The sequence below is a fragment of the Myxocyprinus asiaticus genome, chromosome 15 (assembly GCF_019703515.2).
Source record: "Myxocyprinus asiaticus isolate MX2 ecotype Aquarium Trade chromosome 15, UBuf_Myxa_2, whole genome shotgun sequence".
Lineage (NCBI taxonomy): Eukaryota > Metazoa > Chordata > Actinopteri > Cypriniformes > Catostomidae > Myxocyprinus > Myxocyprinus asiaticus.
In genome coordinates this window covers 21,559,570-21,578,122 of record NC_059358.1, presented here as the reverse complement: position 1 = coordinate 21,578,122, position 18,553 = coordinate 21,559,570, and the positions used below count along the sequence as shown (strand labels likewise).

At 37.6% G+C, this 18,553-nt stretch overlaps 1 protein-coding gene across 1 annotated transcript in view; it reads right to left on the bottom strand.

Moving 5' to 3' along the window:
* The window catches only part of LOC127453411 (uncharacterized), a 205,747-nt gene that overhangs the window by 177,622 nt on the left and 9,572 nt on the right, over positions 1–18,553 (bottom strand). Inside the window, exons 6-8 of the mRNA XM_051719730.1 lie at positions 15,453–15,559; positions 12,174–12,297; positions 1,453–1,572 (exon numbers count right to left, since the gene is read on the bottom strand). Coding sequence (XP_051575690.1) covers positions 1,453–1,572; positions 12,174–12,297; positions 15,453–15,559 — 351 coding nt within the window. The remainder of the gene's footprint in view (positions 1–1,452; positions 1,573–12,173; positions 12,298–15,452; positions 15,560–18,553) is intronic.

The window sequence follows — 18,553 nt, the reverse complement described above, 5'->3', positions numbered from 1 at the left end:
GTATTTCTACTCCTGATGATGTCATGGTTGACGTGCGTTCTGTCGTGTGCCTCATCCAATAGGAGTTGAGAGTTCGATCCTTTAGTGAGCAAGGCTTCATGGTATTTGTAGTTTGTTTTGGACTCCCTTTGTTTGATTTTGGTGTGATTTTTATCAGTATAATTTATGACTTGGTATGTGGGGGCCTGAGTTAGGTTTTACGACTGTGTTAGGCCTGCCTTTGTCTTCTATCTGAATACATGAGGCCCAACACTATGGTAATAAAAATCATAATGTGGTTATTATGGTTTTACTATACAAATACCAAAGTTTAACTATGGTTTTACTATAGTAACATTGTAGACTGTAACCATAGTTTTGGGCGGAAATCATTTTTCAATAGTAATATTGTAGTAACCATGACTGTAATAGGCTAACGATGTTTTGTTTTTTGCAGAAACCATGCCTTTACTATAGTAATGTTGTAGTAACTATGGAAAGTAAGTTAAGCAACCATGTTTTTTGGCATAAACCATGGTTTTAATACAGTATACTGTATTATTTCTTTTATTTATTTATTTCGGCATGTATACATTTCATGACAGTTCAATGCATTCAACATCATCTTTTTTTTAAATGTCCGAAAAGGAATAGGCTGAGGCCAAACCTTATTATGCCTACCCTTTTTACCCCTCTAGTTTTATATTCTCTATTTAAATATTTCATTTTACAGTCCTATTCACAACTCATAAGAAAAAAACAAAGAAAATACAAAGTAAAAAATAAGAGCAAAATGGCTAGATAACATTTGTAAATTTAACTTCACCCCAACAAATAAATTATTTGAATCAAACTTAACAAAATATAGCATTTGCTTTAACTTCTTAATTTCTACAGGACACATATACATTTATACTAACATATATACATAATACAATGTTCCTAGCAACCCATTCTTTCATACCTTTTAAACACCTCAATTTTAAACATTCTCTTAATTGTTTTACACAGGTTTGATAATTTTTTTAGCTTATTTGAAGTATAAGCTAAAAAAAAAAATTATTACCATAGTTTTAATTTTTCTGTATTATTACTATGATTTTACTACAAATATCAAGGTTAAAGTATGGTCACTGTAGTAAAACCATGGTAAATTTGCAAGGGAGCGCAAAACTATTGTGAGGGCATGCAAAACTACTTTTTCAGAAAAAAATATCCCGCCCTGTCCTCTTAGGAGCTCCGTAGTAAAGCCCTGCTTAAAAGATGTGGCCTGGCATTGGGTGAAAAATGTTAAGACAAGTAAGCTAGGTTGTTTCCTTTGTTCCCTTATCTTTCCCAGACTAAACACTTCTTCAAGCACAGTTCTACTTCTATCCATACCATCAGACAGGGGTCAAATGAGAGGTCAGGATGTGTCCTATGTCTTTCTCAATCTCTACATTGCCATTGGAACACAAAAACACATGTACACACCTTTTTCTCATCTTCCTCCTCCTCCTCCGTGTCATGCTCTGCTCTTGCTGATGACTCTTCCTTTTTCTGTAGACTAGGTAACCATGACGACACACTCTTCTTAAGGCACTCATGGCCCTCCTTCAAGTATGATAAAAACAATCAAAGAGCCTCTCCTATAGAATGGGCAATCTGATTGTAATAATACAAACATATGTTCATCCTTCTGTACTAGGACAGGGTGAGAGGAAGTACGATATGATGAAAGGTAGTTGTATATGATGACAGAAATTAGTAAAGGATTAGAGTAAGTAGAACTGGAAGTAGTATAGGAAGAAAAAGTAGTATAAGATGAGAAAAAATATTACAGGTTGAAAGTAAGTTGTAAAGGATGAGAGGAAGTTTGATAGGATGAAGGATAGAAAGCAGTATAGGATGAGAAGTGGTGGTACAGAATGAAAAGTTAAGGTATATGAGGAAAGTAGGATAGGATAAGAGGAAGTAGGAAAGTATAAAAAGGAAAAAAATAAATAGGGTGAGAGGCTTGGGTGGTGCTAGGGGTGGGCTACTAGGGCTTAAGCCCCAAATGATTTTAGTAAAGCTCTGAATATTTAAGGGATACCCTTTGATAATTTTGCCATGTGAATACGGGACATGACACCATGAATATGGCCTTAAATACGAGCATTTTGCCATTTAAAATATGGGACAAGAGGTGCCAATTTATGGCTCATACGGACAGTTGGCTTGGCAACCCTTGAATACGGACTCAATTTGGCAGCCACACTGTCTGGCGGCTAATTTCCAGCATGCATACACCGATCAGCCACAACATTAAAACCACCACCTGCCTAATATTGTGTAGGTTCCCCTTGTGCCACCAAAACAGTGCCAACCCATATCTCAGAATACTATATGGAGATGATATTCTCACCACAATTGTACAGAGTGGTTATCTGAGTTACCGTAGACTTTGTCAGTTCGAACCAGTCTGGCCATTCTCTGTTGACCTCTCTCATCAACAATATTAGGCAGGTGGTTTTAAATTAGTCCTCCATCCAATCAGTAATGAAAACTGATCCTAATGCACTAGTTTTAAACAGTCTAATGCCCATGTGCTTGCTGTATCACCTTTGTTCGTGCCACGGTGGCACACAAAAATGAATACTGAAGAAACATCACCTGACATTCGAAAAGAAACTGTAGAACAAAAGCAAAAAGCACTTTGGAATTATTTTGGATTCATTTGCATGTTGCGCCGTTTGCTTGCAGCATAGAGGTAAATACACTTCAAATGAGCAACGCAACAAAACTAAAATACCTCTGTTCTAATCAAGGCATAGGCATGGTGCAAATAACTGATTTATGCTGCTTAATCCGTTTTGTTTTAATGAGAGCATTCGCGAGAGTGCAGAACTCTGTTTGGAGCTTCAGTGAGCTCGCGCTGAATTGCAGGGCTCAAACAGTACACTGTAAACCTGCAGTGACAGCAGTCATTGTAATAGGTGAGTTCAGTCAAGCTTATTGCTTGATTTCTGAGTAAGATGTATAAAATAAATTGAATAACAGTTTAGTTATATCATGTTAATAAGTAGGCCAAAGTGAATTTATTTAGTATAAAATAGCAATAAAGTAATTCAGTTTAAAGCTAATGTTCTAAGCTTGCTTTGGAGGTGTAGCCAACATAAAGGATATGGCATGAATGGCATATTTCATAAATCACCATCAGTTGTTATCATGTCTCCAACCAATTATACAGTGCAACCACTGAGGCCAAACATGATCTCATGATGATTTTACATACAAGGAATGTAAAAATATATTTGAGATTAGTATCACTGAATGGCTGTATGTCTGAGTGGTCTCTGGAGAAAAGCATAGGATTCATAGACAATTGGAAAAGTTTTTGGGGTTGACCTGACCTGCTAAAGAGAGACGGGCTCCATCACTCCAGGGAAGGTGCCATTCTCCTCTCTTGTGATTTGGCTCATAGTCTTAATAGTGATAGTATTTGACTAACTGAGGGCTCAGGTCAGGAAGCAGACAAACTGGCTAATCCGAACATCTGCTAGCTGCCTTGAGACGTCACACAGGTCACATAAACGACAACACATAGAGACTGTATCACCTAGATATCACATAGAGACTGTCTGTTCCCCAAACTACCAAACACAACTACCTCACAAAATCAATTAGAAAAAAAAAATGTATTAAGGTAAAACTTAAAAACAAAATAACAAAACAATGGAAGATAAACATCATATTAAGTTAGGGCTACTAAACATTAGATCTCTTTCAACCAAAGCACTAATTGTAAATTAAATTATTACAGATCATAGTTTGGATGTGCTCTGTTTGACTGAAACCTGTCTTAAACCGGATTAATATATTAGTTTAAATGAATCTACTCCCCCAGGTTATTATTATAAACATGAGCCTGACCTGAAGGGTCGAGGAGGAGGTGTTGCTGCAATTTACAGTGGTTTTTGGTGTTACTCAGAGGACAGCATATAAATTTCAGTCTTTTGAAATAATAATGCTTAATGTGACACCGTCAGATACAATAAAAAAAAAAAACTCTGTTGTCTTTTGCCCTTGATACAGTATATAAATCACCCGGGCCGTATTCTGATTTCCTTGGTGAATTTGCAAATGTTCTATCAGATCTAGTAGATACTGTGGATAGAGCTTTATTTGTTGGTGACTTCAACATTCAAATAGATAATGAAAATGACACATTGGGATTAGCATTTATCGATATTCTCAACTCACTTGGAGTCAGACAAAATGTGACAAGACCAACTCATTGCCATAATCATATGCTAGATTTAATTCAATTATATTTAATTTAATTAGTCATATGGAGTTGATGTTGATACTATAGAAATTCTACTGCAGAGCGATGACATCTCAGATCATTACCTCATCTCTTGTTTGCTGCAATCAGCTAATGTCACTCAATCAACACCACACTATCGTTCAGGTAGAACTATTCCTTCGACCACTAAAGACTTCACTAATAATCTTCCAGTTTTATCTCATATACTCAGTAAGCCAAAAAAGTCTAGAAGAACTTGAAGTAATAACAGAAAATATAAATACAGTCTTCTCTCGTACTCTCGATAGTGTCACCCCCCTTCGGTTAAAGAAAATTAAAGAAAAAAACCCTGCACCATGGTACAATGATCACACTCATGCTTTCAAGAAAGCAGCTCGGAAAATGGAGTGCAAGTGTTAGGATAAATAATTAGAGGTATTTCGCGGTGCATGGAAGGATAGTGTCTGTAGCTACAGACAGGCACTAAAAGCTGCCAGGTCAGCATATTTTATCAAACTCATAAAAAATAACCATGACAATCCAAGGTGTTTATTCTGTACTGTGGCTAAATTGGTTAGGAATAAAGCCTCAACTGAACAAGATATTCCGTTGCAGCACAATAGCAATGACTTAATGAATTTCTTTACTGATAAAATTGAAATAATCAGAAATAAAATTGGAATTATGCAATCATCTGTCACAGTATCACAGAAAATAGTGCCGCAGAATTTTTCTCACGAGCAACTTCAATCCTTCACTGTCAAGAAGAGATAACAAAACTTATCGAAACATCAAAAGCCACAACATGTACGTTAGATCCAATACCAACTAAGCTCTTAAAAGAGATATTCCTTGTAATCTCAGAACCTCTTCTTAATATTATTAACTCCTCTCTATCCTTAGGACATGTCCCAAGAAACTTTAAAATGGCAGTTATCAAACCACTTATTAAGAAGCCAAAGCTTGATCCTGGAGAATTGGCTAATTATAGACCGATTTCAAATCTCCCGTTTATGTCGAAAATACTAGAAAAGGTAGTGTTCTCCCAACTATGTTCATTTCTACAGAAAAATAGTATATATGAACAATTTCAGTCAGGATTTAGGCCCCATCACAGTACAGAGACTGCACTTATCAGAGTAAAAACATTACTTGCTCTTAACATCTGATCACGGCTGCATTTCTCTTCCAGTTCTTTTAGATCTTAGTGCTGCCTTCGGTACCATAGATCACGACATTCTCTTGAATAGATTTGAGAATTATGTTGGCATTTGTGGAGTTGCATTAGCATGGTTTAGGTCCTGTTTAGCAGACTGCTACCACTTTGTCTGTGTAAACGAGGAAGTGTCAAATCAAACAGAAGTTAAGTATGGAGTGCAACAGGGATCAGTTTTAGGGCCTTGCTTTTCTCCTTACATATGCTTCCCCTGGGAGATATTATCAGGAATCGTGGAATAAGTTTCCACTGTTATGCTGATGATACCCAATGTTATTCATATACCAGAGCCGGCCAGATCCACCTCCGTTCCTGCTTGGTGTTGGACTCCACTGCTATGTGTCTTTGAGTGATGAAAACTAAATGCAGCCGGTGCCAGCCAGACATCACTTCAGTCTATTACGATGGACTTCAGGGGATGAACTGATGCCACTGACTGAACCTTGGACTTAGGATAGACCTCACCGAACTAACCTACCGGTTGAACTGCGATGAACCTCACTGATCTCTGCCTGCATCACCATGGTCTAATGATGGACTACACTCTTAAAATGGAATACATAGACTTTCAATGAATTGCCAACAAAAGCCTTCATCGGCCAACTAACAAAGGACAATGCATCTATGTGATCTTCTGCAGTTAATCCAGGCTGAACTTCACAAGACATTAGTCATTAATCTTACAATCTATACAAAATCTTTGTTTAAACAATGGCCCTTAACACTTACTTAGTTTACTAATTTTAAACCATGACTTCCACTGCACATACAGGTGCATCTCAATAAATTAGAATGTCGTGGAAAAGTTCATTTATTTCAGTAATTCAACTCAAATTGTGAAACTCGTGTATTAAATAAATTCAATGCACACAGACTGAAGTAGTTTAAGTCTTTGGTTCTTTTAATTGTGATGATTTTGGCTCACATTTAACAAAAACCCACCAATTCACCATCTCAAAAAATTAGAATATGGTGACATGCCAATCAGCTAATCAACTCAAAACACCTGCAAAGGTTTCCTGAGCCTTCAAAATGGTCTCTCAGTTTGGTTCACTAGGCTACACAATCATGGGGAAGACTGCTGATCTGACAGTTGTCCAGAAGACAATCATTGACACCCTTCACAAGGAGGGTAAACCACAAACATTCATTGCCAAAGAAGCTGGCTGTTCACAGAGTGCTGTATCCAAGCATGTTAACAGAAAGTTGAGTGGAAGGAAAAAGTGTGGAAGAAAAAGATGCACAACCAACCGAGAGAACCGCAGCCTTATGAGGATTGTCAAGCAAAATCGATTCAAGAATTTGGGTGAACTTCACAAGGAATGGACTGAGGCTGGGGTCAAGGCATCAAGAGCCACCACACACAGACACTACAGTTGTCCTCTTGTTAAGCCACTCCTGAACCACAGACAACGTCAGAGGTGTCTTACCTGGGCTAAGGAGAAGAAGAACTGGACTGTTGCCCAGTGTTCCAAAGTCCTCTTTTCAGATGAGAGCAAGTTTTGTATTTCATTTGGAAACCAAGGTCCTAGAGTCTGGAGGAAGGGTGGAGAAGCTCATAGCCCAAGTTGCTTGAAGTCCAGTGTTAAGTTTCCACAGTCTGTGATGATTTGGGGTGCAATGTCATCTGCTGGTGTTGGTCCATTGTGTTTTTTGAAAACCAAAGTCACTGCACCCGTTTACCAAGACATTGTGGAGCACGTCATGCTTCCTTCTGCTGACCAGCTTTTTAAAGATGCTGATTTCATTTTCCAGCAGGATTTGGCACTTGCCCACACTGCCAAAAGCACCAAAAGTTGGTTAAATGACCATGGTGTTGGTGTGCTTGACTGGCCAGCAAACTCACCAGACCTGAACCCCATAGAGAATCTATGGGGTATTGTCAAGAGGAAAATGAGAAACAAGAGACCAAAAAATGCAGATGAGCTGAAAGCCACTGTCAAAGAAACCTGGGCTTCCATACCACCTCAGCAGTGCCACAAACTGATCACCTCCTTGCCACGCCGAATTGAGGCAGTAATTAAAGCAAAAGGAGCCCCTACCAAGTATTTAGTACATATACAGTAAATGAACATACTTTCCAGAAGGCCAACAATTCACTAAAAATGTTTTTTTTTATTGGTCTTATGATGTATTCTAATTTTTTGAGATGGTGAATTGGTGGGTTTTTGTTAAATGTGAGCCAAAATCATCACAATTAAAAGAACCAAAGACTTAAACTACTTCAGTCTGTGTGCATTGAATTTATTTAATACACAAGTTTCACAATTTGAGTTGAATTACTGAAATAAATGAACTTTTCCACGACATTCTAATTTATTGAGATGCACCTGTAAATAACTAATATTGGCATTATATTCATGCTGTTTAGCCAGAGAGGAACTGGCCCCCACTGTGAGCCAGGTTTCTCCCAAGGTTATTTTTCTCCATTAACCAACATCTTATGGAGTTTTGTGTTCCTTGCCACAGTTGCCTTCGTCTTGCTCACTGGGGTTCTAAATACAATTATTATTTAATTATTTATTTTTATACACAATTTACAGTCATATTTAATCAAACTACACAATGATGACTCTAAGACTTTATAGATAATACAGTTTCTGTAATGCATGATTTTCTGTAAAACTGCTTTGAAAGGATGTGTGTTGTGAAAAGTGCTATACAAATAAAAATGGCTGGACTTTTCTTTAAAGAAAAAGAAAAAGCATACATCTGGTTTACAGTGAGGCACTTACAGTGGAAGTGAATGGAGCCAATTTTTGAATGTTAAAATACCCACTTTTTCAAAAGTATAGCCACAAGACAATATGTGTGTCAACATGATTTTAGTGTGATACAATCACTTACTAACCTTTTCTGTGTAAAGTTACAGCCAATTTTATAACTTCATAGCCATGGCGATGTAATGTCAACAAACCCTAAAACCATAAAATGACTTTAAAATGATCATTTAAACAATTTACAGCTCAAACACTACATGAGTTTTAACAGGAGAATTAATGCAAGTGCTTTTATAAAATTATAAGCTTCACATTACTGTGTTTAAACCCTCCAAAAATGGGATAGATTCACTTTCATTGGCCACATTCACTTCCATTGTAAGTGCCTTACAGTCACCTAGATTAATGAGTCCAAATTAATGAACATTAAGCCACAAATGCTGTCAGTTGAGCTAAACTTGTACTGAACCCAGAACATTCCTTTAACAAGACCACCATTAAAGCTCTAACGGCATGAATGGACACCTGTTTCACCTCCACAGTGCTTATTGAACACACTACGTAATTAAGTCAATTTAAATTGGGTGTTAATAAGTTTGAATATTAAATATGTCATATTATTTACTGTACGTGGACCAATAATTTAAGAGGTATAGACACATATTGCATGTCTGATGGTAGTTTTTGATTTTATGCCCTTTCAGCCTTTAGAGGTGTGTTTAATGTGTGGGGATGTGTATTTATAAACCTGTTACATGTCAAACAGGCATATTTAATCAAGTAAAAACTGGTTTTATCAATAGTTCAGAATGAACCTACATACTGTATATATCTTCTATACCAAAGATATGCCTTTAACGTAACTTTTTTTTCACCTGACATAAACAAACATTACAATTTTTAATGCTTAAAAGATGCTTAAAAGAAACTGGAGCGCAGCACATATCCACCATTGAAATCTGCAACTCTGAAGAACCAGAGTTGGGTTGCCTACTTTGTGACATCATGGTAATTTAATCTTTTAATCGACATTAATAATCGCAATTACAATATTAAGGCCAAAAATCTAAAATGATCATATTTATCATAATCATGCAGCCCTACAAAGAGTAATACACAGATGTGCTCCAGAAATTTAAAGTCACGAGCCAGGACATTTTTTATTTATTTATTTATTTATTTTTTGCAAAAATATTAAGACCTTCCAAAAATATTAAGACCTACCAAATTTGGGAAAATCCAGCAACTATTTATTTAAAAAAAAAAATTTCTTCCTCATATGTCAAAAGTTTACATACACCATAGCCAAATACACTTAAACTCAGTTTTTCACAATTCCTGACATTTAATTGTAGAAAACATTCCCTGTCTTAGGTCAGTTAGGATCACTACTTTATTTTAAGAATGTTAAATGTCAGAATAATAGTAGAAAGTATTATTTATTTCACCTTTTATTTCTTTCATCACATTCCCAGTGGGTCAGAAGTTTACATACACTTTGTTAGTATTTGGTAGCATTGCCTTTAAATTGTTTAACTTTGGTCAAACTTTTTGGGTAGCCTTCCACAAGCTTCTCACAATAAGTTGCTGGAATTTTGGCCCATTCCTCCAGACAGAACTGGTGTAACTGAGTCAGGTTTGTAGGCCTCTTTGCTCGCACATTGTTTTTTCAGTTCTGCCCACTCATTTTCTATCGGACTGAGGTCAGGGCTTTGTGATGGCCACTCCAATACCTTGACTTCGTTGTCCTTAAGCCATTCTGCCACAACTTTGGAGGTATGCTTGGGGTTACTGTCCATTTGGAAGACCCATTTGTGACCAAGCTTTAACTTCCTGGCTGATGTCTTGAGATGTTGCTTTAATATATCCACATAATTTTCCTTCCTCATGACGCCATCTATTTTGTGAAGTGCACCAGTCCCTCCTGCAGCAAAGCACCCCCACAACATGATGCTGCCACCCCATGCTTCACGGTTGGGATGGTGTTCTTCGGCTTGCAAGCCTCACCCTTTTTCCTCCAAACATAACAATGGTCATTATGGCCAAACAGTTAGATTTTTGTTTCATCAGACTAGAGGACATTTCTCCAAAAAGTAATACTTTTGTCCCCATGTGTATTTGCAAACTGTAGTCTGGCTTTTTTATGGCGGTTTTGGAGCAGTGGCTTCTTCCTTGCTGTGCAGCCTTTCAGGTTATGTCGATATAGGACTCGTTTTACTGTGGATATATATACTTGTCTACCTGTTTCCTCCAGCATCTTCACAAGGTCCTTTGCTGTTGTTCTGGGATTGATTTGCACTTTTTGCACCAAACTACGTTCATCTCTAGGAGACAGAATGCTTCTCCTTCCTGAGTGGTATGATGGCTACATGGTCCCATGATGTTTATACTTGCATACTATTGTTTGAACAGATAAACGTGGTACCTTCAGGCATTTGGAAATTGCCCCCAAGGATGAACCAGTCTTGTGGAGGTCCACACATTTTTTTTTCTGAGGTCTTGGCTGATTTCTTTAGATTTTCCCATAATGTCAAGCAAAGAGGCACTGAGTTTGAAGGTAGGCCTTAAAATACATCCACAGGTACATCTCCAATTAGCCTATCAGAAGCTAATTGGCTAATTGCCTAAAGGCTTGACATTATTTTCTGGAATTTTCCAAACTGCTTAAAGGCACAGTTAACTTAATGTAAACTTCTGACCCACTGGAATTGTGATATATTCAATTAAAAGTGAAACAATTGTTGGAAAAATTACTTGTGTCATGCACAAAGTAGATGTCCTAAACGACTTGCCAAAACTATAGTTTGCTAATATTAAATCTGTGGAGTGGTTAAAAAATTAGTTTTTTGTGACTTCAACCTAAGTGTATGTAAACTTCTGACTTAAACCGTATTTTGGCCTATTTATAGCCTGTGGTTGGAAAAAAGACTAATCAATTATATAAAACTCTCACTCACGCAGTGCATTGATCAATGGAAAGCCGAAAGGGACAAACATAATGTTTTTTGAGAGAATGAGAGAAAATGGTAGGAGAGGTAGTATGACAGAATGAGAGGAAGTAGAATAGGATGTGAATTAGTAGGATAGGATGAGAGAAAGTGGTATAGGAGGGGAAGCAGTATAGGATCTATGGAAGTAGGATAGGATGAGAGGAAGTGGTTATGAAAGGAAGCAGGACAGGATGTGAGGAAGTAGGATAGGATGAGAGGAAGTAGGATAGGATCAGATAAGGTGGTATGAGAGAAATACTAAAATTTAAGATAGGATGAGACAGAAAAGTGCAAAATTAAAAGTGGGTGTGGTCAAAAGACACAATGAGCCAGAAGTGCAAAACTGCTGAGTCAGATTCTGCTGTCAGAACTCAGAAGTCAAATGAAATGGTAGTGAACATGTCCACAAAAGTTACCAGAGCTTCTATCACACAGGAACTCTTCTCAGATGGAAAATGCCTCAGTGTCTCACCACAGCTCAAGCAAGACATGCTGGCCTTATGCCTGTTTGCCCCCTAGTGGTTTAATGAAGAACAGCAGTGCAGTGGGCTGATGTTTGTGCTAGCAGTGGATCTGTCCCACAGTGAGTCATTTTAATCAAGCTTGCTTGATTAATAATTTATAATACATTAGCTGTGACCTTACTCTGTCTTTGACTATCTTTCTCTCATTCAGAAAAAACAAAACAAAAAACAACAACAACAACATATATACCTAAAAGCTGTATCTCTCATTCACTCATTTTAATACACACAATTTCTGTGTCTTCTTCTGAGAAACACATGACTCTGCATTCTCAGCTGCTCTCTACCAACACTAATTATGACTTCATAATGACCTGCTCCTCAGAGCGCAATAACAGTACAAAGCCCCTTAGTAAAAGCAATGATTGGCTGATGGCAAGCCAAAGGATCATCTCCCCTTTCTTAGAGTGGAATGAACCATTCAGACAGAGAGGGAACTCTGGGTAATTTATTGAATAGGTAGATATCCTGTACCTCTGTTTTCGCAATGCTGAACAGGTAGCTGGCCATGAGTTGCAGGGCTTCAGGGTTGTGTTCATTGAACTGTAGAGCTTTGTAGATGGCCTCCTTACAGCGGTCAGCAGCACCCTCCTCCATGCTATTACATAATAAATTAGTTATAAAGCATTAATAAAGCCTTTACAGCACATAAAAGTAACTCAATGGGTCTCAATCACAAATAATTGCATAGAAGTCTTCTTATGTGCGCAGCAATTTTTCTCAAGCATACTTTCTGCACTAATGTGTCAATTCACACAAATATTTGTACCCTCATTCTAATGTTGAAGAATCTTGATTATTCTATATGAGGGAGTGCATACTCACAGTTAATAATTTGCATAATACATGCACATAAATACACTTTGTTAGTATTTGGTAGCATTGCCTTTAAATTGTTTAACTTTGGTCAAACTTTTTGGGTAGCCTTCCACAAGCTTCTCACAATAAGTTGCTGGAATTTTGGCCCATACCTCCAGACAGAACTGGTGTAACTGAGTCAGGTTTGTAGGCCTCTTTGCTCGCACATTGTTTTTTCAGTTCTGCCCACTCATTTTCTATCGGACTGAGGTCAGAGCTTTGTGATGGCCACTCCAATACCTTGACTTCGTTGTCCTTAAGCCATTCTGCCACAACTTTGGAGGTATGCTTGGGGTCACTGTCCATTTGGAAGACCAATTTGTGACCAAGCTTTAACTTCCTGGCTGATGTCTTGAGAAGTTGCTTTAATATATCCACATAATTTTCCTTCCTCATGATGCCATCTATTTTGTGAAGTGCACCAGTCCCTCCTGCAGCAAAGCACCCCCACAACATGATACTGCCACCCCATGCTTCACGGTTGGGATGGTGTTCTTCGGCTTGCAAGCCTCACCCTTTTTCCTCCAAACATAACAATGGTCATTATGGCCAAACAGTTAGATTTTTATTTCATCAGACTAGAGGACATTTCTCCAAAAAGTAATATTTTTGTCCCCATGTATACTTCGAGTAAAGCCAAGTGTGCCATTCTCAAAACCAGATGAAACACAACTACACTTGGATAGACCACACATAACGACACATGATCAGTCGCACTATTAAGCAGAACCTATAAGATCAAGCTATAAACCAGTTTTATAATGCAAAACATCTGTGTTGTTAGTCTGAAATTAGTGAGACTTAATGTAGGGTTATTTGTGAAATATGTTTTTTTTTTCCTAATGTCTTCCAAGGAAAATTAGTCCCATCCAAATAGGGCTTTAATTAATGTCTTAATTATTTTCCATATGTAATAATAATGTAAATATATATATATATAAACTCAGCAAAAAAAGAAACGTCCCTTACTACTGTATTTTAAAGATAATTTTGTAAAAATCCAAATAATTTTACAGATCTTTATTGTAAAGGGTTTAAACAATGTTTTCCATGCTTGATCAATGAACCATAAACAATTAATGAACATGCACCTGTGGAACGGTCGTTAAGACACTAACAGCTTACAGACGGTAGGCAATTAAGGTCACAGTTATAAAAACTTAGGACACTAAAGAGACCTTTCTTCTGACTCTGAAAAACACCAAAAGAAAGATGCCCAGGGTCCCTGCTCACACAAGCAATATCACACTCGCAATCATGCCATATCGCACTCTTGCTCGTGTGATATTGCTTAAATATATATATATATATATATATATATATATATATATATATATATATATATATATATATATATATATACACACACACACACACACACACACTACCGGTCAAAAGTTTTGAAACACTTACTCATTCTTTATTATAATATGTTTTTTTTTTTTTTTTTTTTTTTTCACATTTTAGAATAATAGTAAAGTCATCAAAACTATGGAATAACATAAATGGAATTATGGGAATTATGTTGTGACAAAATCCAGAATAAATCAAAACTGTGTTATATTTTAGCATCTTCAAAGTAGTCACCATTTGCCTAGAATTTGCAGACATGTACTCTTGACATTTTCTCAACCAACTTCTTGAGGTATCACCCTGGGATGCTTTTTAAACAGTATTGAAGGAGTTCCCATCTATGTTGGGCACTTATTGGCTGCTTTTCTTTATTATTTGGTCCAAGTCATCAATTTTAAAAAACTTTTTTTTATTATTTTATTTTTTTTTATAATGAAATAAATTAATATGGTGGCTAAATTATATTTTTGTCTACAAAACGAATTTCAAACATTTAAGCATACGCCTTCAGATCAAAACATTTTTAAGATCATGAGAAATATTTCAGTCAAGTGTTTCAAAAGTTTTGACCGGTAGTGTGTGTGTGTGTGTGTGTGTGTGTGTGTGTGTGTGTATATACATAAAAACATTTCAGCTTAACATATTCCATATTTCTAAGGCCACCAGGAGTCTGTGATTCTTGCATACATAAGATTGGAATTTGTTCTAAATTTTACAATTGTTTTTTATTAAAAATGCTATTATTAAATTGTTTTATTAAAATAAAAAAAAAAATACCACAAGCACAAACTTTTTGATGTATCATGATTGAGTCACCAGGTTTTACATACAAATAATTGCATATGCATGGTTACTGAATGAGACCCAAGGGCGTAACTAGAGGGAGGGCAGGGTGGGCAGCTGCCCTAAGGCCCGAGGTGAGAGGGGGCCCTCAATGGTCGACCAAAAGAAACATTAAAAATGACAGCGGGCCACAATAATAAACATGTACAGCCATAGAACAATAAATAAAGCATAGAGATGTACTGTACTTTGCTAGAGGCTGCTGTTGTACCTTTCCAATGTTCATCCATGTGTGAGATGATATGATGCTAACATATAACCAATAAACCTGACCTTTCCCTGCTGCTTTGAACGGCACCAGGTTAGTGTGTTAGAATGATGTCGCACTGTGCCAAGATACTCAGCAATCAACACCGAGCACATCTCCAATCCAAATCTACTTTCATCTCTCACCTACCATTACGCTCATCCTGAATTCCCATTCCTCTCCCTCTCTTCATCCACAACCAACCAGTCTGTGATTAGATCTTTTCTGCAGGTCTCAGGCAGATGGGCGCCAGTCTGCAGCATCCCAGGTATGTCTTTGTGTGTGTTTGTGTGTGTTTGGGGGCGGGCGGGGGGGCATCATATAAACTCATCAGGCACAGAAAGCCAAAGAGGTTAAGAAATGAAAGGAGAGAAAAAGGCCACGGTAAACATAGAAGGATATACGTTGAGGGAGAGAGCCAGGATATGTCAGAAAAATAGATAAATATTTACTAGAGATCAGTGAAGAAGATCTCAGCGATGGAACAGAAGGCCACAGACACGTCCTTCTTTGTGACAGCACCTTCAGAGGGGAAGGCAGCTGCTCCAAATGCATTAGCCTATTAGGGAACAGATTCGCAGTTGTCTTCAATAGCTTTAACAAATATTTCAACCCAAAATGAAAATGTTGACATTATTTACTTACCCCAGTGTCATTAATTCAAAGCCTTTAAAAACAAAGGCAGAATCTTCACTCAGCTCTTTTCCATATACGACTAGTTACCACATCTGTCAATCTCCAAATAGAAAAAAAATAAAAATAAACAAACACCATAAAAGCACCCTAAAAGCAGTCCATATGAGTACTGTCCTATAATCCAAGTCTTCAAAGTATTTGAGGAACAGACCAAAATTGTATTCCCATTGTGTTCCATGGGGGAAAAAGTAACACCATACAGGTTTGGAACGACATGAGTGTGAATAGGAAATAAAAATAAATCAATAAAATAAAATAAAAACAATATTGCAGTGTAAAGACTGAAAATCAGCACTAAAACATAATCTATCACACAACACTCAACACTCTGTCTGCTTAAGTCTCACTGCCCTCTAATGTTGAAGGATTGAACTGCATATATAACAAAAGACATTCATTAGCCTCCTTATCCTTTTTGTTTAAATGGGCACAATTCTCGCCAAAGACAATGACACTGCCTGTCATTTAGAATACTGAACCTGTAGGACTTACTCATGTAGTCCCAATGATTAGAGCATTACTCAGAGTATTGGAATCCAATACACAGACATGTATGCAAGGCAGGACTTGCCTGTGAGGCCATTTCAATTGATTACAGTGTGCTTTGAGGTGAAACAATGTCAGTGACCAACTGGTTTTCAATAGCTATCCTCTGAGAGGAACATCACACATCTGTCCTTCTGACTAGGGCTAAGTATCGCCAGCCACCTCACATATTGCGATACATGTCACGATTCTATATACTGCGATACATCACATTATCATGGTTAGGTTTAGCTTTTAATTTCAATTAATTTGAAATTAGTTATATAGTTCAGTTATAATGTCCATTTTGCTTGCATACAGTATGAAAGAAATTCTCTTTCAGCTGATGCTGTTATTCATTACAGAGGGGACCTTCTAACGTGTTAAATTACGAACATATCAATTTTACACATTTTAATTTATCATTTGTTTTTCATCATTTTGGTGACATTTTAGCTTTTTTTAAATGTAAGTTTCTTTAAGACCTGTGGCAGGGACTTTGAAAGTAGTGTTTGTTTGGTCGAATGGCTTCTTTGCAGCATCCATGCTGTGTGTGATTAGAATTAAATGTTAAATGTTTCTTTTGTTGTTTTTGATAAATAACTGACTTTATAGAACAGAAAGTATATTAAAGTAGATATTGTTAAACAACAAATGGTTTGCTTGGATCTAGTCTTCACATTACACAGAAAGAGGCAAAACTTTTACTTCCAGCATACAGTGAAAAGATCTCGGTGCTGAACTTCTATGCAATTACACCATTCAAACACTGATGAATGAAATCTAAAAAAAAACAACCAGTGGCTAATCACAGACATTTTTGTGGCAAATGGGAAGTATATGCACATCTGATTGTTGGGGATTGCAGATAGAAAGAAAGAGCGATCTTGGCATTTCAAGAATCGACAATGGGATCGTACAAATGAAGATTAAGTAGAAAATCAATATTTTGGGGGGTCACATGACGCCATGCGAGGAGCAGACGTGTGAGCGTGTTATAACCGGTGAGATTCGATACATCCAATTACATATTTATTCTTTGAGGAAAACATAGCAAAAAAGTCAAAATCCTCAGACTCTGGAGACATTAAAAGACACTTACATGTTCAAGCTGAGGCCTCTGATGGGACTGCGAGCCGGGGACTTGATTTGGAAGGCACGTCGGGAGATGAAATCCAGCGTCAACTGTCCAACATCTCGGTGATGCTGACGAAGGTTGTTGCTGACTTGGAGGATCTCGCTGTAATACGTCGATCGATTACGGCGATGGAAACAAAATTCTCTGAATTGGTCACAAGAGTGACAGATGTTGAAAAACTAATCGATAAACTGGAATCATCGGAAAGGGAATTATCCGCTAATCCGCCCGCATGAAAAATAGACTTGGAACACATTTTGGGAAAACTTGAACATTTCGAAAATATGAACCAAAGGAATAACATACGAATTGTTGGAATTCCTGAGCATGAAGAGGGCAGAGATATGGTGAAATTCCTGGACGAGTTCTTCCCGAGTCTGCTTGACATGGCAGGCCATAAGCTGGAAATCGAGCAAGCTCACAGAGTCCCGGCTCACAGATCTGCTGGGGCAGACAGGCCCCCGATCGATTCTGGTCAAATTTCTGAGATCATCCGATAAAGATCTCGTGTTGCGCCAGGCGAGGAGCAAAGGAAAGCTTTCTTGGAAGGATCACAATATTTTCTTGTTCACGGACTTTGCGAATGCGACAAGAGAGAAACGCGATCGGTTCAAGGAATGTAAGAAACTCTTACTTCAACGGAAGATCGCTTTTGCACTGATGTTTCCGGCCAAACTGAGAATAGACACCAAGGATGGCAGCAAAGTATTTTTATGCCCTGAAAAGGCACTGGCCTTCATACAAACTATGGGTGAGTAAACCATTGGGCATTTCTTATGTGAGTGGACTATCTCGCTGTTCAGTGTCTCGATTGTCTGAGGAAGCTGGGCGCCATTTTTGTTTCTTTCTGCGTTGGCTCCGCCTGGCGCCTGGAGTTTGTTTGTGGCATGACACTCCAAGAAACCTTTGCATTGATGGAAGATCGCTTTTACACTGAAGTTCCCGGCCAGATTGAGAATGGACACTATGGATGACCGCAAAATATTTACATGCTCACATAAAGGACGTCTTTTATAAAGTTGTCGGACTGAGTAAGTCATGATGTATTTTTTTTAGGTGGCCTCCGAGTGAATCATCCGAGGAACTGGAATGCCTGTTTTGTTTCTTTATGTGCTGGCTCCGCCTAGTGGCTGGAGTTTGTTTTGTGGAATAATACCCCTTCGGGACAGCTGTGGATGAATCTGATCGTTTTTT